General features: G+C 38.6%; 1 protein-coding gene across 8 annotated transcripts in view; it reads right to left on the reverse strand.

Annotated features, from left to right (window-relative positions):
• Positions 1 to 23,619, reverse strand: part of RIC3 (RIC3 acetylcholine receptor chaperone) — a 54,104-nt gene extending 30,485 nt beyond the window's left edge. For all 8 annotated transcript variants that reach the window (XR_009504649.1, XR_009504648.1, XM_059931048.1 and 5 more), the window contains exon 1: positions 23,474 to 23,619. Coding sequence is in view for 6 of the 8 variants with exons in the window: in XM_059931048.1 (XP_059787031.1) it covers positions 23,474 to 23,597 (124 nt within the window). In the remaining 2 variants the exon portion in view is untranslated. The remainder of the gene's footprint in view (positions 1 to 23,473) is intronic.
• Positions 23,620 to 24,023: the final 404 nt, after the last annotated feature.

The raw sequence follows: 24,023 nt of genomic DNA on the forward strand, positions 1-24,023 counted from the left end.
CCCAAGGTTTTGTTTCAACCTTTGTTCTTTCCTTATTCTTCTTCCTTTGGTAAACTCATTCATTCTCAAGGCATACACTGTAATGTCCAAAATGTATAGCTCTAATTCTGACCTTTCCTCCAAGCTCTTATCTCTTATCTCTAAATCCCATTAATATATATGTCCTTTTGTGTGTCTATCAACTCAAACCTAAAAATGAAACTAATTTTCACCTTCCAAAACCTGCTCTCCTCCTGTATTTCTTTTCTTTGTAGAGTCACTCTCTCAGACCTTTAGGCTTCAGACCTATAACCTCTGCCACCTGTGACCAAGGGTACACTTGAGATGGCAGGCTAGGGTCAGAATGCTGAATTTGGAACAGATTTTTCTCTTCATAAAGTTAACTGTTCTCAATAGGGAGCAACCTCACCTCTTGGATCTTGGTATCACCATGTTTCTTAGAACTGAACAGCCCAGAATGCCTAAAAAGTCAATGGCTAGCAAACACTTGGAGATGTCTAGCTGAAATGATTTTTTAAGAAAACAATTTTAAAGAAAATACTCCAAGTGTACAAAAAACTACAGATGATAATACACGAGCACCTGTATACCTACCTACCACACAGATATAACTGGAGCCCCTTATGTCTCTTCCTCCCACCCTCACTGAAATAGCCACAACTCCGAATTTGGTTATTATTAGAATATGTGCTTTTAGACTTTACTATGTAAGTATACATCCATGAACAATATACAATATTGACTGAGTATTTTTTTTTCCCTAAAATCTAGTTATTAATTAATTATTTTTGGGGGGGCTGTGTTGGGTCTTAGTTTCTGTGCAAGGGCTTTCTCTAGTTGTGGCAAGCAGGGGCCACTCTTCATCGTGGTGCGCGGGCCTCTCACTATCGCGGCCTCTCTTGTTGCGGAGCACAGGCTCCAGACGCGCAGGCTCAGTAGTTGTGGCTCACGGGCCTAGTTGCTCCGCGGCATGTGGGATCTTCCCAGACCAGGGCTCAAACCCGTGTCCCCTGCATTGGCAGGCAGTTTCTCAACCACTGCGCCACCAGGGAAGCCCATTGACTGAGTATTTTAAAACTTTATATTATGAATGGATGGTGGTGATGGTTGTATACCAGTGTGAATGTACTTAATGCCTCTGAACTGTATATCTAATGGTTGAAATGATAAATGTTATGTATATTTTAACCACAATTAAAAAAAAAACTTTATATTACAGTATCACACTGTACTGATGTTTCTGCAATTCCTTTTTGCCTTTTTCTGGCAAAATGTATCCAGTTAATACATGCAACTAGTTCATTCACTCAAACAGCTATATAACATCTCCTTGTATATCTATATCACAATTTTTCACTATTACAAATGTTCTACTTTATAGCTACATTACAAAAAAGATTTGTGGGGTTTTAATTGAAGTATAGTTGGTTTACAATGTCATGTTAGTTTCAGGTGTACAGCACAGTGACTCTTTTTTTTTTTTTTTGCCTGCGTTGGGTCTTTGTTGCTGCGCGCAGTAGCTACTCTTTGTTGTGGTGCACAGGCTTCTCACTGCGGTGGCTTCTCTTGTTGCAGAGCATGGGCTCTAGGCACACAGGCTTCAGTACTTGTGGCTCGCGAGCTCAGTAGTTGTGGCTTGCAGGCTCTAGAGTGCAGGCTCAGTAGTTGTGGCACACAGGCTTAGTTGCTCTGCGGCATGTGGGATCTTCCCGGACCAGGGCTCGAACCCGTGTCCCCTGCATTGGCAGGCGGATTCTTAACCACTGCACCACCAGGAGAAGTTCCAAGTGATTCAGTTTTATATGTATACATACATACACACACACATACACACACACACACACACACACACTTTTTCAGATTCTTTGCCCTTAGGTTATTACAAAATATTGAGTATAGGTCTCTGTGCTATACAGTAGGTCCTTGTTGGTTAATCTGTTTTCTATATAGTAGTGTGTATATGTTAATCCCATACATATGGTACTATATACACAATGAAATATTACTCAGCCATAAAAAAGAATGAAATAGTGCCATCTGCAGCAACATGGACAGCCCTAGAGATTATCATACTAAGTGAAGTAAGCTAGACAGAGAAAGACAAATATCATAGGATATCACTTATATGTAGAATTTTTTAAAAAGATACAAATGAACTTATTTACAAAACAGAAACTCAAAGACATAGAAAAATTTATGGTTACCAAAGGGGAAAGCAGGGAAGGGTGGGATAAATTAGGAGGTTGGGATTTGTGATTTTGTTTTTTAATTGCTTTAAAACAAACAACTAAAGAGATCAGAACATTAAAGATATTAGAACATTAAAATTGCAGACCTTCCAAAATAGAAAACAGCTGTGTTCCCTATCTCTATATGTACTTAAGTATTCTATTAAATGGACTTGACTAAATCCCAATTGTTTATTGAAAGCTTTCCCCATATTTAGGTTTATTTAATTATTAAAATTTCACTTAGCAAATCATTTAAGCTTGACTAAAATCTTAATGGATTTTACAGAGTGCAGCTCTACTTTCCCTTGTTAATAACCATCCCTATTGCTAAAAACAAAAACAGAAACTCTAGCACTGTTAACAAAAGAGCTTTCTGAAAGCAACATTAAACCATTTGCAGCATTTCATTCTTAGGGCAAATAAATCGATAAAGAACTGGATGTGTTTATATTTCTGATTACCACAGAACAAGAAAGGTCTTAATGTAGCCAGTCCTCTAAGATACGAAAGCTTCTCCCTAAATACTGAGAAAGTTCTTGAGGTCATATTTAATTCAGCATTACTTAAAGTGGAGGCTCCAACAACAGCTGACTGTTTCTTCCTCACCAGTCTCCTCCAAGGGCCCATCTTATCGCATTCCCCTCCTACCTAACTCTACTTTGCTGACCACTGCTTTAATGTTTTCTGCTTGTCTAATCAGATTTTTTTCTTCGTCTTTTACCAACCTCCCCACTCCCAATTCATCCTACATATTATTAAAAGAGATATGTGTGTGTCTAAGTTGTTTAGCACAGGGCCTAGTCCATATATTCAACACATGTTAACTATTACTGTTTGTTACCAGAGTAATCTTCCTAAAGCATAATTCTAACTGGTCTTGCCATTCCTTTGATCAAAAGCTTTCAACGGTTCCCATAATGACAAGAGACTGCATCACACAGGAGACAGCAGAGGGAAGTATCAATAAAGTGAGTACCACCTTTTCAGTCAGAGTTATTAAGATCCTCGCTGTGTGTCCAACTATTTAAGTGGAGGTTAAATTAACCTTACTAGAGCTCATTTTCATCATCTATAAAATGGCTATCATGACACCTACTTCTCAGGGTTGTTACAAGGGTTACAGATTAAATAAGATAACATATACAAAGCTCCCAGCACACACAGTAAGTATTTAGCAAATTCTGATTTCTCCCTCCCTACAAGGTGAACTCCTAAACAACTGAATTCCATAATCTAGCCCAAAAGTACCTCTTCACGCTTCTTTCCCATTACATAACTCCTGATTCAGCCAAACTAGACTTCTCACCATGCTTTGAGCCTGCCTTGTGATTTCTTACCTCTCAGCCTTTGCTTACTCGAATGGTTTTGCTTTTCCCTCCAAGTCCACATATCTAAATCCAGCCTATCCTAAGCCCAGGCCAAATACTGCCCTTGTCCCTGAAGCATTTTCTCTTATCATCCCCATTGCTTAGAATACACTGTCTGAACCTCTTTAACTGCACTTATCACACCTGGCCTTATTCAAGAGTTCTATTTATGTGTCTTACATCCTCTGTTTGAATGGATTGGAACAGAAATGGGTAACATCTTCCACTAAGTACCATTTCTACCCAATTTTAGCTAGTGCTGATTAAAACCTACAAATCATACCTGAGAATAAGAAAAGCAGCCTCTGATACCCAGGAGCTGGCCTGGTGTTGCTATGAGCTGGCCTGGCGCTCACAGTTAGGTCTTGGTGTTCTCCTCTTACACATAAGCAATTTCAGACATGAACATCAGACAAGACCATTCTGTGACCATGATGGATCAGACAAAAAAAATAAGAACACTGTGTAATCTGTCTGAACACACACAAAACATGAACACCGCCCAAACCAAAAAAATATCAAATAGCCCCTATTGCTGGATGATGAGTGACTGCTGCTTCTTTGCCAATTATAGCTATAGCTTTTCTTTAGACTGCTCTCTCTTTACATAAACTCTACTAAGATACCCAGTCATAGAATTTGCCCCACTTTCTGACAGCACCCGATCCATAGCAAAGCCCGATGTCCTTAAACCTCCCTCACAATCACCTAACACAAGCCTAAATCCTATAGTAAGACTTTTCTAACACTCTTACTGAGATGCTGCGTGCTTCCCCGTGGTGTGCATCCTCCTTTGCTGCAACAAGCAATAAACCCAATTTATTCAACTGCAGGTGCATTCCTGGTGCTCTGTGGCTGAAGGACAAACTATGAACTTCTTTAATAGAAGTCTAGTATTTTCTTTAATTATTTTATTTTATTTTTTTTCTTCTTTTCATACTTTTTATTCTTTTTTTTTTTTCTCTCTTTTTTTTTTTCTTTTACAAACCCTTGTGTCGAGGGCTGACTTTCAATAGATCGCAGCGAGGGAGCTGCTCTGCTACGTACAAAACCCTGACCCAGAAGCAGGTCGTCTACGAATGGTTTAGCACCAGGTTCCCCAAGAACGTGTGGTGCGTGACGGGCGAGGGGGTGGCCGCCTTTCCGGCCACACCCCGTGTCCCAGGACGAAGGGCTCTCCGCACCGGACCCCGGTCCCGACGCACGGCGGAGCGTGCCGCGCTCTAGTATTTTCTTTATGCTTACAGAGCATGCTCTGGGCCTTGCATGCTATACACTTTGTTGAACTGATCTGAATGACTTACACTAGGCCTGCTGGCCTTGCTGTAATCTCAAGACCCAGCCCAGTCACTCTCAGAGCTAAAAATAGTTTTTTACTTCATTATCCTGAGTGTTTTCAATTTCACAGTTTTGAGAATAGAAAATGGTAGTCAGACTGATCGAGGTGCCCCACACTCAACCACCTCTGAGTTTCTGAAATTGAAAAAGTGTCTAATTTACATGCATTCACAGACTCTCAAATTGTCTCTGCTCCTCTTTGCACACTTTCAGAGTAGATGTCTGATGTTTCATTAAGACAAAAGGTAAAGGACCAAAATAATCCATTTATCTCAGGCACCTACATACCAACACATAAAGAGCTAATTTAAGATAACAAAGAATTACGTATATATGTGTGTGTTACATATGTATGTATAAATATGTATACACACATATACATATATGTGTGTATGTATTTTCACATCTTGGAGAGCTTCAGACTCAGTGAGCAGGACTCACTTGAGGAGAACATGGTGACAAAAAGAGTCTGAACTATTCCAGAGGAACAGGGTTACTGGGGAGGGGCTGGTAAGGAACCCTGTTTACAGGCATTCAAAGTGAGACGCTCAATGGAAAACACAGGTGGGCAGGGTCAGCAGGAGAGATGCCAAACGTAACATTACTGTAGGAGCCCCCCAGGCCCCAGCCAATGAAGGTGGAAGGTAGGACTCTCTTGAAGCCAATTCTAGCATAGAAGCAGCACACTGTCACCTTGGAGGGCTTCAACTACTCTGGAACCTGTTCAAAGTCCCAGTCAGCTAACCAGGAACAACTAACAAGTTCCTGACCTAGTATGCTGACATCTTCATGTTTCAAAGGTACGTAAAGTGAGTCAGGGAATGGTTACTCTGGCTAAAGAAGAAACCTGTTGGTGAAATGAAAGGAGAACCATAGGAGAAAGAGATCATGCCATCTTAGAATTTGTGGCAAAAAGGTAGGGGTTGTATGGCACAGGCTCTAGGAAAGCAGAATTAAGAAGTCCTGAGAACAGAGACACGTGGTTCCATTGCATGAGACTCTAAGAAGAAAGCTCTTAAAATGCATTTTTGCTTGGGCATTTAAAAAATTCTTAAGCAGGTGGGGAAGGCAGAGGAAAACAGTAGTTGTACTGGTAGCTATTCTAAAAGAACAGACAAAAAATGAACAGAAGAACACATCAGCAATCAGCATGAAAGAGTAGCAAGACTTGGAAGAACCACATGAGGAGGCCAAGGCCCAAAACAAATTAAGGTTTACAAAAAGGCTAGCAAAAGCAAAAAGGGTATTTTTAGAGTGAAAAGGCAATTTTCTTGATGATAAAATGTAATGCTGAGAAAGCAGAATTTCTCAACCTCTATTTTGCTTCCATATTCTCTATCCAAGGGTATGAATTTGGAGTTAAATGGGAGAGAATTAACAATCCTAGAGGGAAAAAAAGTCCCAGATGGGTGAGGAGGATAAGATCAAGTCTGTTCACTAAATAATTTCTACCAGGAAGGCTGGTAAAACTTGCACATGAGGTCACTGAACTAAAGAAAATTTTAAGAAATTATATTGATAAAAAGAGAAATCTTGAACGAATGGAGATAGATAACTATTGTTCCAGTTTGCAAAAAGCAGAAGGTGGATAGTGGACTTTTCAACTATAGAGAAGTGAACATTTCTTGGGCTCAATTCTAAAAAGGATTCTTCCTTTTTTTTTTTTTTATTTGATGGAGTGGACATGGAAGGGAAGAAACATTTTTTCTGGTTATAAAAGAAAAAAAAACGCATACCTATAGAAAATTGAGAAAGTAGAGAAAAGTATAAATAACAACCACCCATGTTTCCATGACCCAGAAATAACCACTGTTAAGATGTTGACCTACTTCTTCCTAGTGAATACATACAGTGAATATATCTTTACTTTTCACTTATAGTATACAATTTTCCCATATTATTTAGAACTCTTCATGAGGAGAAGAAACAGAAAAGGAGATCCAAAATGTATTAAAAGAGATTATGGCTGAAAAATTCCCAAACCTAAAGAAGGAAACAGATATCCAGATACAGAAAGCACAGAGGGTCCCAAACAGGTAAACCCAAACAGACCTACACCAAGACATATTATAATAAAAATGGCAAAAGTTAAAGAGAGGATTCTAAAGGCAGCAAGAGAAAAACAAAGAGTTAATTACATAGGTTCCCCCATAAGGCTATCAGCTGATTTCTCTACAGAAACGTTGCAGGCCAGAAGGGAGTGGCAAGATATAGTCGAAGTCCTGAAAGGGAAAAATCTGCAACCTAAGGTACTCTACCCAGCAGGATTATCATTTAGAATAGAAGGAGAGACAAAGAATTTTTCAGACAAGCAAAAACTAAAAGAATACAGCAATACTAAAACTATCCCCTAAAAGGAAATATTGAAAGATCTCTAAATAGAAGAATATATAGAAAACAGAAAATCACAATTGGAAAGCAAATCACCTAAATAAGCCAGTACACAGATTAAAAAAAAAATCAAAAAATTTCTGTGAAAGTAATGATAACCACAATGAACAGCAAAACGATGAACATGAAGATATAAAAGAGAACACCAAAATCATAAAATGTGACAGAGGAGAGTAAAAAAAATGTAGATTTTTAAAAAATTTCCTTGAATGTGTTTGAGCCTATATGACTACCAGTCTAAGGCAAGTAGATATACAATGGGGTTAACATACTTGAAAAACAGGGTTACCACAAATCAAAAACATAAAATAGATTCACAAAAACCAAAAAGAAGAGAACATAAGTATAATACAAAAGAAAAAGGAAAACAACAAGAAAAAGAAAGGGACAAAGAAGAAATATAAAATCAACAGGAAAACAATGTTTAAAATGGCAATAAATACATATCTATCAATAATTACCTTAAATGTCAATGGACTAAATGCTCCAATAAAAAGACACAGAGTGGCAGATTAGATTAAGAAACAAAAGCCTACAAGATGCTGCCTACAAGAGACCCACTTTAGGGCAAAGGACACACAGAGACTGAAAGTGAGGGGATGGAAAAAGATATTTCACGCAAATGGAAACGACAAGAAAGCGGGGGTCACAATACTCATATCAGACAAAATAGACTTAAAACAAAGGCCATAAAGAAAGATAAAGGACACTATATAACAATAAAAAGATCAATACAAGAAGAGGATTTTACGCTCATCAACATATATGCACCTAATATAGGACCATCCAAATACATAAAACAAATACTAACAGACATAAAGAAAGAAAATGACAAGAATACAATAATAGTAGGAGACTTTAACACCCCACTCACATCAATGGACAGATCTTCTCTGGACAGATCTTCTAGACAGAAAATCAATAAGGCAACAGAGATCCTAGATGATACAATAGAACAGTTGACATTTTCAGGAAATTACATCCAAAAAACCAGAATACACATTCTTTTCAAGTGCACATGGAACATTCTTTAGGACTGACCACATACTAGGACACAAGCCTCAACAAATTTAAGAGTATAGAAATTATCACAAGCATCTTTTCTGACCACAATGGCATGAAACTAGAAATCAACCACAGAAAAAAGAAATGAGAAAAAAGCAATTACATGGAGACTAAACAACACGCTACTAAAAAAACCCCAACCAAACAAACAATGGGTCAATGATGAAATCAAACAGGAAATTTAAAAATACCTTGAGACAAGTGACAAAGAAAACACAACCATACAAAATTTATGCGATGCAGCAAAAGCAGTTCTTAGAGGGACGTTCATAGTGATACAGGCCTTCCTCAAAAAGCAAGAAAAACTTCAAATAAACAACCTAACCTACCACTTAAGAGAATTAGAAAAAGAACAAAAACCTAGAGTCAGCAGAAGGAAGGAAATAATAAAGATCAGAGAAGAAATAAATAAAACAGAGACTAAAAAACAATAGAGGGCTTCCCTGGTGGCAAGGTGGTTAAGAATCTGCCTGCCAATGCAGGGGACACGGGTTCGAGCCCTGGTCTGGGAAGATCCCACATGCCACCGAACAACTAAGCCTGTGTGCCACAACTACTGAGCCTGCGCTCTAGAGCCCATAAGCCACAACTACTGAGCTCACAAGCCACAACTACTGAAGTCCGTGCGCCTAGAGCCCGTGATCCACAACAAGAGAAGCCACCACAATGAGAGGCCCGTGCACTGCAACAAAGAATAGCCCCCACTCACTGCAACTAGAGACAGCCCACGTGCAGCACGAAGACCCAATGCAGCTGAAAATAAATTAAAAAAAAAAAATAGAAAGAAAAATCAGTAAAACCAAGAGCTGGTTCTTTGAAAGGGTAAACAAGATTGACAAACCTCTGGCCAGGCTCACCAAGAACAAAATAAACAAAATAAGAATTGAAAAAGGAGACATAACAACCGATACCTGCAGAAATACAAGAAACCATAGAGAATACTATGAACAATTATATGCCAACAAATTTGATAACCTAGAAGAAATGGACAAGTTTCTAGAAACATATAGCCCACCAAAACTGAATCAAGAAGAAATAGTTAATTTGAACAGACCAATCACTAGAAGTGAAATAGAATCTGTAATCTTAAAACTCCCTACAAACAAAATTATAGGACCAGATGGCTTCACACGCGAATTTTACCAAACATGCAAAGAGGAACTTATACTGATCCTTCTCAAACTCTTCCAAAAAACTGAAGAGGAAGGAACATTCCCAAAGACATTCTATGAAGCCACCACCACCCTGATACCCAAACCAGACAAAGACACCACCAAAAAAGAAAATTACAGGCCAATATCTTTGATGAATATAGATTCAAAAATTCTCAACAAAATATTAGCAAACCAAATTCAACACCACATAAAAAAAATCATATGCCATGACCAAGTGGGATACATTCCAAGTTCACAAGGATTGTTCAACACATGCAAATCAATCAATGTGATACACCACATAAACAAGAAAAGACAAAAACCACATGGTCATCTCAGTATATGCAAAAGAAGCATTTCACAGAATTTAACATCCATTCATTATAAAAACTCTTACCAAAGTGGGTACAGAGAGAACATATCTCAACATAATAAAAGCTATTTACGACAAACCCAAAGCCAATGTAATACTCAATGGTGAAAAGCTGAAAGCCTTCCCACTAAATTCTGGAACAAGACAAGGATGCCCACTCTTACCACTTCTATTCAACATGATACTGGAAGTTCTACCCACAGCAATCAGACAAGAAAAAGAAATAAAAGGTATCCAAATGAAGGGAAGAAGTAAAATTGTCATTATATGCAAATGACATGATACTATACATAGAAAACCCTAAGGACTCCACACAAAATCTACTAGAACTGATAAATGAATTCATCAAGGTAGCAGGATACAAGATTAACATACAGAAATTGGTTTCATTTCTTTACACTAACAATGAAATATCAGAAAAGGAATGTAAAAAAACAATACCTTTCAAAATCACACACCCCAAAATAAAATACTTAAGAACAAACTTGACCAATGAGGTGAGAGTTATATGCTAAAAATTATAAAACATTAATAAAAGAAACCAAAGAAGACTCAAAGAAATGGAAAGATATCCCATGCTCTTGGATTGGAAGAATTAATATTGTTAAAATGAGCACACTACCCAAAGCAATCTACAGATTTAATGCTATCCCTATCAAATTATTCAGGACATTTTTCACAGAACTAGAACAAATAAATAATCCTAAAATTTCTTTATTTATAAATAATCCTAAATTCTGGGTCCATAAAGGACCTAGAATTGCCAAAGCAATCCCAAAGAAAAAGAACAAAGAAGGAGGCATAAGCCTCCCAGACTTCAGACAATACTACAAAGCTAAAGTAATCAAAACAGCACAGTACTGGCACAAAAACAGACATATGGATCAATGGAACAGAACAGAGAGCCCAGAAATAAACCCACACACCTACGGTCAATTAATCTTCGATAAAGGAGGCAAGAATATACAACGGGGAAAAGACAGTCTCTTCAGCAAGTGGTGTTGGGAAAGTTGGACAGCTTTCACCATACACAAAAATAAACTCAAAATGGTTAAAGACTTAAACATAAGACATGGCACCATAAAGCTCCTAAAAGAGATCACAGGCAAAACATTCTCTGACATAAATAGTACCATTGTTTTCTTAGGTCAGTCTCCTAAGGCAATGGAAATAAAAACAAAAATAAACAAATGGAACCTAATCAAATTTACAAGCTTTTGCACATCAAAGGAAACCATAAACAAAACAAAAAGACAACCTACAGAATGGGAGAAAATATTTGCAAATGATGCTACTGACAAGGGCTTAATTTCCAAAATATACAAACAGCTCATACAACTTAAACAAAAAAACAAACAACCCAACTGAAAAATGGGAAAAGACCTAGACATTTCTCCAAAGAAGACATACAAATGGCCAACAGGCATATGAAAAGATGCTTAACATCGCTAATTATTAGAGAAATGCAAACCAAAACTACAATGAGGTACCACCTCACACTGGTCAGAATGGCCGTCATTAAAAAGTATACAAATAACAAATGCTGGAGAGGATGTGGAGAAAAGGGAACCCTCCTACACTGTTGGTGGGAATGTAAGTTGGTGTAGCCACTATGGAAAACAGAATGGAGGTTCCTCAGAAAACTAAAAATAAAATTACCATATGATCCAGAAATCCCACTCCTGGGCACATATCCAGATAAAACTATAATCCAAAAAAGATACATGCACCCCTATGTTCATAGCAGCACTATTCACAATAGCCAAGACATGGAAACAACCTAAATGTCCATCAACAGATGAATGGATAAAGAAGATGTGCTACATTTAAGCAATGGAATACTACTCAGCCATAAAAAAGAACGAAATAATGCCATATGCAGCAACATGGATGCAACTAGAGATTACCATACTAAGTGAAGTAAGTCAGAAAGAAAGACAAACACCATATGATATCACTTATATGTGGAACCCAAAAAATAGGACACAAATGAACTTATCTACAAAACAGAAATAGACTCACAGATATAGAGAACAGACATGTGGTTGCTGGGGGGGCGTGTTGCAGGAGGGATGGAGTGGGAGTGTGGGGTTAGCAGATGCAAACTAGTATATATAGAATGGATAAACAACAAGGTCCTACTGTATAGCACAGGGAACTATATTCAATCTCCTGTGATACACCATAATGGAAAAGAATATGAAAAAGAATGTATATGTATGTATAACTGAATCACTTTGCTATACAGCAGAAATTAACACAGCATTGTAAATCAACTATACTTCAATTAAAAAAAAGAAAGTTCCCCCCCAAAAATAGGTATGGTACACAGTATCAGATTTCAAGTTCAGGTATAATTAATTCGGTATTTGTACTATCTACCCTGTTTATAAATCCACAGTGATCCCAGACAAACTGGTATTTTTTCCCCTTTGATTTCAAAGAAAAAGAAAACTGGCCACCAAAACAAACAAAAAACAAAAAAAACTCCAACTCCTCATGAATATAATTTACTAGATTCATAATAGTCTATCATATGGATACACAATAATTTATGTAACCATAAATAATAGTAATAATAATGTAATGGCTTATAAATGCTAATAGAGGAAACCATGATCCCTGGGAGCCAGCATTCATTAATTCACTCAATTCACTAATTCCTTTATTCATGAATATTGATTTTCTACAATGTGCAGGCCTGGTCTAAAGTTGGAGATACAGCAGTGAACAAAACAAACAAAAATCCTTACCCTCATGGAACCTCCTTTCTAAATGGGAAAAGAGATGACACACAAAATAATGATAAATACTAAAGAGAAAAAATGAAGCAGGCAAAGGGGATAGGATGTGTTGGGGGGAAATAAAGATTTTAGCGGGAGTATCCAGAGAAGGCTCAGGAGAAGATAAAGGAAAGGCACATGGTTATCCAAGGAAGAGCATTTCAGGCAGGGGAAACAACAAATGAAAAGGCCCTGAGGTGGGAGCACACCTGGCATGTTCAAGCAACAGTGAGAAGGCCACCGTGGTCAAAGCAAAATGAGAAAGAGGGAAAAGGAGAAGGAAATGGGGAAGAGGATTAAGTAGGGTCTTGTAGGTCATGTACAGACTTTGTCTTTTCATCTGAGTGAGTCAGGAAGCCACTGGAAGGTTTTATGGAGGGAGAAACTTATGCTTTAAAAGGATCAGTATGGATGCTATGTTGAGAATAGACTGAAGGGAGAAGGGAGGAAGAAGGTGGACCACAGCCTAAAACAGACAGAATAAGATGGAGTAAAGCAATCAAATGACCAACTAGTTTAATGACTCTACACAAAAGGTTTCAATGAATAGACTGGGGTGACCCTAAGAGCAGTTTCAAATGACTGATAGATTTTAAAAAATAATTTGAATGATCAAGAAGACATGCTAATCAAAAGCAAGGGTGAAAAAAAAACAAAAAAAAAAACAAAAAAAAAAAAAGCAAGGGTGAAATTGTGAAAAAAAATTATGAGGCAGTCAGAGACATTTGAATGCCGACTGGATATTTAATGGCATTAAGGAATTATTGATTTTTTAGGTGTGATAATGATATTGCGGCTATGTTTTAAGAAGAATTCTTATTTTTTAGAGATGTATACAAAATTATTTACGGATGAAATGACCCAATGTCTGGGATTTGCTTCAAAATAATTGAGTGTATGGGGGGAAAAGTAAGTGGGGATATACATGATACAAGATGATGGTTGTTGAAGCAGGGTGATGTGGATTCATCTTACTACTCTCTCGACTTCTGCTTATGTTTGAAAATGTCTAACAAAAAAGTTTTTTTAAAAATCAAGGATGGCACATGGCTGAGAGAGATGGTAAAACAAATACACTGAATGGAACAATAAATATTCTGAAAAAATGTCAAGAGGCTAGAATTCTGGACCAATAGATAAAATGCAACAGAGAAGGCTAGAAACTGCTATATTTGGTTCTAAAACATCAAGTGAATGTACAAAATAGACAAAACCTAGATGAGTAGCTCCTATTTAAAAAAAAAAAAAAAAAAAAAAAAGAACCAGGAAGAAACAGAAAATATGAACAGACCAATCACAAGCACTGAAATTGAAACTGTGATTAAAAACCTTCCAACAAACAAAAGCCCAGGACCAGATGGCTTCACAGGTGAATTCTATCAAACATTTAGAGAAGAGCTAACACCTATCCTTCTCAAACTCTTCCAAAATATTGCAGAGGGAGGAACACTCCCAAACTCATTCTACGAGGCCACCATCACCCTGATACCAAAACCAGACAAAGATGTCACAAAGAAAGAAAACTACAGGCCAATATCACTTGTGAACATAGATGCAAAAATCCTCAACAAAATACTAGCAAACAGAATCCAACAGCACATTAAAAGGATCATACACCATGATCAAGTGGGGTTTATCCCAGGAATGCAAGGATTCTTCAACATACGCAAATCAATCAATGTGATACACCATATTAACAAATTGAAGGAGAAAAACCATATGATCATCTCAATAGATGCAGAGAAAGCTTTCGACAAAATTCAACACCCATTTATGATAAAAGTCCTGCAGAAAGTAGGCATAGAGGGAACTTTCCTCAACATAATAAAGGCCATATATGACAAACCCACAGCCAACATTGTCCTCAATGGTGAAAAACTGAAACCATTTCCACTAAGATCAGGAACAAGACAAGGTTGCCCACTCTCACCACCATTATTCAACATAGTTTTGGAAGTGTTAGCCACAGCAATCAGAGAAGACAAAGAAATAAAAGGAATCCAAATTGGAAAAGAAGAAGTAAAGCTGTCACTATTTGCAGATGACATGATACTATACATAGAGAATCCTAAAGATGCTACCAGAAAACTCCTAGAGCTAATCAATGAATTTGGTAAAGTAGCAGGATACAAAATTAATGCACAGAAATCTCTTGCATTTCTATACACTAATGATGAAAAATCTGAAAGTGAAATTAAGAAAACACTCCCGTTTACCACTGCAACAAAAAGAATAAAATATCTAGGAATAAACCTACCTAAGGAGACAAAAGACCTATATGCAGAAAATTATAAGACACTGATGAAAGAAATTAAAGATGATACAAATAGATGGAGAGATATACCATGTTCCTGGATTGGAAGAATCAACATTGTGAAAATGACTCTACTACCCAAAGCAATCTACAGATTCAATGCAATCCCTATCAAACTACCACTGGCATTTTTCACAGAACTAGAACAAAAAATTTCACAATTTGTATGGAAACACAAAAGACCCCGAATAGCCAAAGCAATCTTGAGAACGAAAAATGGAGCTGGGGGAATCAGGCTACCTGACTTCAGACTATATTACAAAGCTACAGTAATCAAGACAGTTTGGTACTGGCACAAAAACAGAAATATAGATCAATGGAACAGAATAGAAAGCCCAGAGATAAACCCACACACATATGGTCACCTTATCTTTGATAAAGGAGGCAAGCATATACAGTGGAGAAAAGACAGCCTCTTCAATAAGTGGTGCTGGGAAAATTGGAGAGATACATGTAAAAGTATGAAATTAGAACACTCCCTGACACCATGCACAAAAATAAACTCAAAATGGATTAAAGACCTAAGTGTAAGGCCAGACACTATCAAACTCTTAGAGGAAAACATAGGCAGAACACTCTATGACATACATCACAGCAAGATTCTTTTTGACCCAGCTCCCAGAGAAATGGAAATAAGAACACAAATAAACAAATGAAACCTAATGAAACTTAAAAGCTTTTGCACAGCAAAGGAAACCATAAACAAGACCAAAAGACAACCCTCAGAATGGGAGAAAATATTTGCAAATGAAGCAACTGACAAAGGATTAATCTCCAAGATTTACAAGCAGCTCATGCAGCTCAATAACAAAAAAACGAACAACCCAATCCAAAAACGGGCAGAAGACCTAAATAGACATTTCTCCAAAGAAGATATACAGATTGCCAACAGACACATGAAAGAATGCTCAACATCATTAATCATTAGAGAAATGCAAATCAAAACTACAATGAGATATCATCTCACACTGATCAGAATGGCCATCATCAAAAAATCTAGAAACAATAAATGCTGGAGAGGGTGTGGAGGAAAGGGAACACTCTTGCACTATTGATGGGAATGTAAATTGATACAGCCACTATGGAGAACAGTATGGAGGTTCCTTAAAAAACTACAAATAGAACTACCATACGACCCAGCAATCCCACTACTGGGCATATACCCTGAGAAAACCATAGTTCAAAAAGAGTCATGTACCAAAATGTTCATTGCAGCTCTATTTACAATAGCCAGGACATGGAAGCAACCTAAATGTCCATCGACAGATGAATGGATAAAGAAGATGTGGCACATTTATACAATGGAATATTACTCAGCCATAAAAAGAAATGAAATGGAGGTATTTGTAATGAGGTGGATGGAGTTAGAGTCTGTCATACAGAGTGAAGTAAGTCAGAAAGAGAAAAACAAATACAGTATGCTAACACATATATACGGAATCTAAGGGAAAAAAAAAAAAAAAGGCCATGAAGAACCTAGTGGCAAGACGGGAATAAAGACACAGACCTACTAGAGAATGGACTTGAGGATATGGGGAGGGGGTGGGGTGAGATGTGACAGGGTAAGAGAGTGTCATGGACATATATACACTACCAAATGTAAAATAGCTAGCTAGTGGGAAGCAGCCACATAGCACAGGGAGATCAGCTCGGTGCTTTGTGACCACCTAGAGGGGTGGGATGGGGAGGGTGGGAGGGAGGGAGATGCAAGAGAGAAGAGATATGGGAACATATTGTATGTGTATAACTGATTCACTTTGTTATAAAGCAGAAGCTAACACACCATTGTAAGGCAATTATACTTCAATAAAGATGTTTAAAAAAAAAAAAGTTTAAGATTCAAATATACAGCAAGGTCGGCAAGTAAAATGCCAAAAATCTAAAGCAATCCCCAAGATGCATTAATAAAAGTAAAGAATTTTAAAAATGGGGGTGGGGGGGTTGCTCTTCCATGAGCTAACTGGCTTACACTTGCTATTGTTTGCCATCTAAGAGGGCTATGTTTAGATACTTGCAACTATGTCATATGAGGAGTGGATGAGGCAGCTAGGGATGTCAACTTAGGAAAAAAGATGGAAGAAGGGGACGTGATACTAGTCTACTAATTCCTGAACTCATCATCTTTCCCCTTTAATCTACTTTGCTTCATTACTATTTTGGTAAAGGGTGTTACCATCTATGTATTCACCTAAGCCAATAAACTGAGAATAATTCAAGATGCCTCCCTCTCTCTCACGCTCCATGTCTATTTAAAAATGTCTCTTAAAATTGTTCTCTCCCCTCCTATCCAACGTTGATGCCTCCCCTGCTCCATTTACTCCTTCTTCTTCCTGTACCCCTATTTCCCTTTGGGAATCACTCTCAACTCCACAGTGGTCAATCAGCATATTCTTTCTACCCACAGCACTGCAAATAGCTTAACTCAAGCTATTAAGATGGGAGGATGCGTTAGCTGGAACTACTGGGAAAGAATAGGTGGGGGGGGAGGGGGAGGGGAGGGGATAAGAGTAAGATGGGAGTGAAGGAAGAGTTCAAAAGAACAGAAACATTCTTTCTCTGGACAATTAAGTGTGAGGAGGTGATATCTGGAACTGTTGCAAGTATTGTTGCTACCCTGAGAGAGAAGTCAACAGACAGAGCCAACTTGAGAAGGAACCCAGAAGTGAAAAGGACATGGAAAATCAGACCATGAATCTCTAGATCAAACCACACAGGAGGCCAATTCTAACACAGGGTCTTTTCATTTGCACTAGTCAATACATTCTCTTTTTGACTTAAGACAGTTCAGCTGAATTTCCTGTGCCTTACCATGAGAATCCTAACTGACGAGCCCAAAGACACTGGCTTAATGACGTTCATGTCTCAACTGGACTACTGCAACAATATTCTCCCTGAAAAAATCCTCACGATACAGACTCTACACTATTGCCAAGGTGTCCTTTCAGACTGTATGTTTCTCTTCTACTCATAAACTTACAGTGGCCTCCTCTATCTTTAGAATAATATCCAAACTCCTTAAGCATGGCAGAAAAAAAAAATCTTTACAATTTGGCCCCTAGTCTCATCTCTTACAACTCTAAAGCTATTTCAAGGCTCTGGGTGTTGTTTTTGCTCTGTGTTCCCTCTGCCTGGAATGTTCTTCTTAATCTGGCTAATAAAAACACTTTAGAATTACTTCCTCAATTTAGCCAAGGAATGCAAGGTTGGTTTAACACCCCAAAATCAATTATGTAACGCATCATATCCATAGAAAGTAGGACAAAAACCCCATGATTGATTGCTTCACTAGACACAGAAAAAGCATTTGACAAAATTCAACACCCCTTCATAATAAAAATACTCAACAAACTAGGAATAGAAGGGAACTCCCTCAAAGGGCATCTTTAAAAAAATCCACAGCTAGCATTACCCTTAATGGTATGAAAGCTTTCTTTTTTTTTTTAAGTCTTATTTATTTATTTATTTATTTATTTATTTATGGCTGTGTTGGGTCTTCGTTTCTGTGCAAGGGCTTTCTCCAGTTGTGGCAAGCGGGGGCCACTCTTCATCGCGGTGCGCGGGCCTCTCACCATCACGGCCTCTCTCGTTGCGGAGCACAGGCTCCAGACACGCAGGCTCAGTAGTTGTGGCTCACAGGCCCAGCTGCTCCGCGGCATGTGGGATCCTCCCAGACCAGGGCTCGAACCCGTGTCCCCTGCATTGGCAGGCAGATTCTCAACCACTGCGCCACCAGGGAAGGCCCTGAAAGCTTTCTTAAGACTTAGGAACAATCAAGGATGTTCCCTCTTCACTACTTCTATTCAACATTGTACCAGAGGTTCTAGCCCAGGCAGTTAGGGAAAAAAAAAAAAAAGAAAGAAAGAAAGAAAGAAAGAAGGCATGTAGATTGGAAAGAAAGAAGTAAAACAGGGCTTCCCTGGTGGCGCAGTGGTTGAGAGTCTGCCTGCCAATGCAGGGGACACGGGTTCGAGCCCTGGTCTGGGAAGATCCCACATGCCGCGGAGCAACTGGGCTCGTGAGCCACAACTGCTGAGCCTGCGCGTCTGGAGCCTGTGCTCCGCAACAGGAGAGGCCGAGATGGTGAGAGGCCCGCGCACCGCGATGAAGAGTGGCCCCCGCTCTCCGCAACTGGAGAAAGCCCTTGCACAGAAACGAAGACCCAACACAGCCAAAAATAAATTAATTAATTAATTAAAAAAAAAAAAAAAGAATTCGATCTATGTTTAAAAAAAAAAAAAAAAAAAAAAAAAAGAAGTAAAACAATCTCTGTTTGCAGAGAACAAGATCATGTGTTGGAGCTAATAAACAATTCAGTAAGTTTGCAGAATACAATATTAATACACAAAAACTGTGTTTCTAAAAAATAGTAGTGAACAATTTGAAAATAAAATTAATAAAATAATTCAATTTACAATAACATCAAAAAGAATAAAATACTTAGGAATATATTTAACAAAATAAGACTTGTATACTGAAAACTACAAAGTTCTTTGACATCAATTAAAGACCTAAATAAATAAAAAGAAATCCTGTGTTCATAGATTGAAAGACTTAATATTGTTAAGATGGCAATACTCTCCAAATTGGTCTACAGATTCCACACAATCAAAATCCCAGCTGGCTTCTGCAGAAATTGATAAGCTGATCCTAAAATGTGTATGGAAATGCTGGGCCACAGGACTCAGAAATTAATCTTGAAAAAAGAACACAGTTGGAAGACTTAATGCTTCATGACCTCAAAACTTAACTACAAAGCTACAGTAAACAAGACAGTGTGGTACTGGCATAAGGACGGGTATATCTGATATTTATATCAATGGAACAGAATTGAGAGTCCAGAAATAAACTCTCACACTTACAGTCAATTGAATTTCAACAAGGGTGTCAAAACAATTCAATGTAAACAGAATAGTGTTTTCAAAAATAATGCTGGGATAAATGTATATCCACATGAAGTGGGACTTCTACCTCACACCATATATAAATATTAACTCAAAATGGATCAAAGACTTAAATATAAGAGTAAATATTATAAAACTTGAAAACATGGGCATAAATCTTCATGACCTTGGATCTGGCAATTATTTTTTTAGATATGACACCAAAAGCAGAAGAGAAGAAAATAAATGAGTCAGACTTCATCAAAATTAAAACTTTTCTTAAAAGGACACCATCGAGAAAGTGAAGACAACTTACTAAGTGGAAGAAAACATTTGTAAATCATATATCTGATAATGAACTTGTACCTAAAATACATAAAGAACTCTTACAACAATAAGAAACCCATTTTAAAGATGTGCAAAAGTCTGAATAGACATTTCTCCAAAGAAGATACACAAATAGCCTATAAAAGGTGTCAATGTTGTTAGTCATCATGGAAATACAAAAAAAAACACATCACAATAAGATACCACTTCACACCCATTAGGATGGCTATAATCAAAAAGGCAAGCAATAACAACTGTCAGTGAGGATATGGGGAAAGTGGAACCCTCACACTAATGGTGGGAATGTAAAATGATGCAGCCACTTTGGAAAACAATCTAGCAGTTCCTCAAAACTGCTCATAGAGTAATCATATGAGCCAGAAATTCCACTCTTAGTTCCAGCCACACTAAAATGCTTACATTTCCCAAATGCATATACCCAAGAGAAACCAAAGCATGTCTCCATACAAAAATATGTACAGAGATGTTAATAGCAGTGTTATTCTTAATAATCAAAACCCAAAATGCCCTTCAACTGATGAATGAATAAAATGTGGATGGAATATTCCACACAATGGAATATTATTCAGCCACAAAAAGTAATAAAGTACTGATAAATGCTACAACATGGATGAACCCTGAAAACATGCTATGTGAAAGAAACCAGTCACAAAAGATCACATATTGTATGATTCCATTTATATGAAATGTCCATAAGAGGCAAATCTATAAAGACAGACAGTAGATTAATGGTTGCCTAGGGCTGAACGGGTTGGGGGGTGCTGAAGGGTGATGGCTAAATAGTATGGGTTTTCGGGGGGGTGAAAATGATGAAATGTTCTAAAAATTGATTGTGCTAATGGTTGCACAACTCTGTGACCATGCTAAAAACCATTCAACCACACACTTTAAATGGATGAATTGCATAGTATGTGATTTATATCTCAAGAAAGCTATTACCAAAAAAAAAAAGGCTCTCCTTCTCCATGACACCTTTCTTGAGCCACCAATAAAACTGACCATTCTAACATGTGTCTCCCCACTTCCGTGCAAGGACTTGAGTACCTGTAATTGACACTTTTTTGCACTTATTTAATGTCTGTTTCCCTCTACTAAACTGTGGATTCCTCAAGGCAGGGATTTGGCTCATTTTTTCATGGAATTAACAGTATTTATACGTTGTGTGTAAACTATGTAAAAGTGTACACCATAAATATTTGCTAAAAGACTATCCTAACAGTTGTTATGTGGAAAAGGGACTGTACTTGTTTCACATATATGCCAATGGGCAGAAATGGAAGCTATTGATATAATGGCATGAATTTTAAGAATTTTCAAATAATCAGGGCTGTCCCTTTATTCAGAACAGGAGTTTCTGGCTTCTGTGGATTCTCTGAGTTGATTCTCAAATTCTGAATGCGTGTATAAAAAGGATGTGCATTTTTCCTGGGAAAAAAATCCATAACTTTCATCAGATTCTCAAAGGGGTATATAACCCAATAATGGTTAGGATTCACTGTTTTTAAAATGTCAGTGTACCAGGGCAGGGATTTTAGTTAGCAAATTTCAGTTACTGGAATACATCATTCAAGGTAGGTTTCTGCCTAGATTATACTACTTTGGTAATTAATGCAAAAAGAGAACTCACAATATTAGTATCTTCATAATCTTATTCATTTAAAAGTATTTATTGACTGTCCATTATATGCCAACTGCTGAAGAAATAATAGTAAACAAGACAAAGTGCCTGCCCTCAGGAGCTTACATTCTAGAAGGTGGAGACAAAAAAAAAAGAGTAAATAAATAATAAAATGTCATATCATATAGTAATGCCTTCAACAGAGAAAATAAAACATGATGGAAAAGGGAATGATGGGAGTAAAGAGTTATTTTAGCTAGGGTCATCAGGGAAAGTCTCTCTGAGGAGATCACATTTGAGCTGAAACTTGAGCAATGAGAAGGAAGCTGAGGAAAGAACACTTCAGGAATGAAGAGAACAGAAAGTGCAAAGATTCTAAGATGAGAACATTGATTATTACCACCTGCGTTAAGAGAAAAAGCCATGTCTAATCGCCTCTCTATACAACATTCAGAAGAATGTCTCCCACTCACAATGAATAGAACTTATTCAAGATAATTCAGCGTACGAAAATTCACTGTGATAAGAGACTATTCTAGACAAATCTTTACTGCTTAGGGTCATCGCAAGTTTACTCTTCTTCAGTGCAGAAAATATCATTAGACAAAGTGAGTAAAACCTTTGGGGTTTTGTAATAAAACAGAAAGAGAGAGAAAAACAAGTGTTTTTTCTTTTTTTAAAAAGTCTCTCCCAGGTAGATAGTTTTACAAACAAAGATTATCAAGCAAACTCTATAAACAATTCTGGGTTCGATCTGCTCTCCATCCCTAGAGCTTGGTGCTTTGCATTTGTAGTATTTATAATCTGTGAGGTACAAGAGGGTGGAGTTACAGCCAGTGTGCACAAATTAGAGGGAAATGAGTTTCAGTTCAAAAGGAGCTGTCCAACAATCAACAGGTTGAATATTAGTGGAAGTGTGGAGACTGTAAAACCATGACTCAAGTTACGGCAACTTCATGACCTATAAAGAACTGTTCTAGTTCCTTCTCCCAGCCTTGGCATCCCTGACGTGTTACACTCACCCATAAAGCCCCAGAATGCAAACCAAAGGGTGGATTTTTAACCACCACATACATCATGCCAATAGCAAAAGATTAACAAATACTTGTTCAGGTAAGGGGAACGCAGAGCTTTGTTCATCTCAACAATTGAAATTCGTATTATTAAAATCTTCAAGTTATATTTACAAAGGCACAAAAAGAGCCTGAAGCAGTGAGCACCCACCACCAAACTGAAAGTACACAACGAATTAAGGTTAACAGTACCAATTCCAACTATTTCATTCAAATGCACGACAGAAAGCATACGGAAGCCCTGAAGAGGGGAAGCCAAGAGAGAGCCCTCCTGACTCAGAGCACCTGAGCAGACGGTGACTAGTTGCGATAGGCCAGCGAAGGGAAGGGGCTGCCAGCAACCGGGGAGTGTGCCCAGGCTTGTCTGCGTGCGCTCCTGGTCCTGCCTGCGGTGGAAGGTCAGGAGGGACCCGCTCGGGCAGCTGCCCGCTGGTGTCAAAAGAACCCAGAGGCTTGGCACCTCCCACACGCCGCCGGGTCCGCTTTCTCTAGCAGGGACGGAGATTCCCGGAGCCGCCCTCCCTGGAGCACCGCTTACCTTCGGGAGCCGGCGGTGGCTCCTGCCGCTTTCCGCGGGACAAAAAGGCCTTGGGCAGAAGCAGCGACACAGCCAGGACGAGCCCCGAGGCCAGGGCCACCCTCTGCACAGTGGAGTACGCCATGGCCACCCGCCCTCGCCGCAGGTGAGCTCCAACCGGAACCGGAACTGGAACCGCAACGCCCGCGGCCTCCTTCGACCCCACCGAGGGCTGCGTGGACGGCGACGCGCGAGGGACAAGTGACCAGACGCCTCCGGCTCCGCGGCGGGAGGCTGATCCGCTCCTCCCGCGCGGTCAGCAGGTGCGATGAGCGGTACCCGCGCCCTCTCATTTGTACCGACTAGACACGCCTTCCACGCCCCACGCCCCACGCCCACATGGGCGTTCTACCACCGAAACAACTGATGGTCGTCCCTCCTCTCTATCCCGCTCACCACACTGCTCGCTCCCCGCCCCAGACCGCCCATTAATTTCCTCGTTAAGGCCCCACCCAGGCCCTGCACCTCCATTGTCCAGCTGCAGACCAAGGTGATGATACTAAAACGCAGC

Source organism: Balaenoptera ricei, chromosome 8, assembly GCF_028023285.1.
Source record: "Balaenoptera ricei isolate mBalRic1 chromosome 8, mBalRic1.hap2, whole genome shotgun sequence".
NCBI classification, from domain to species: Eukaryota; Metazoa; Chordata; class Mammalia; order Artiodactyla; family Balaenopteridae; genus Balaenoptera; species Balaenoptera ricei.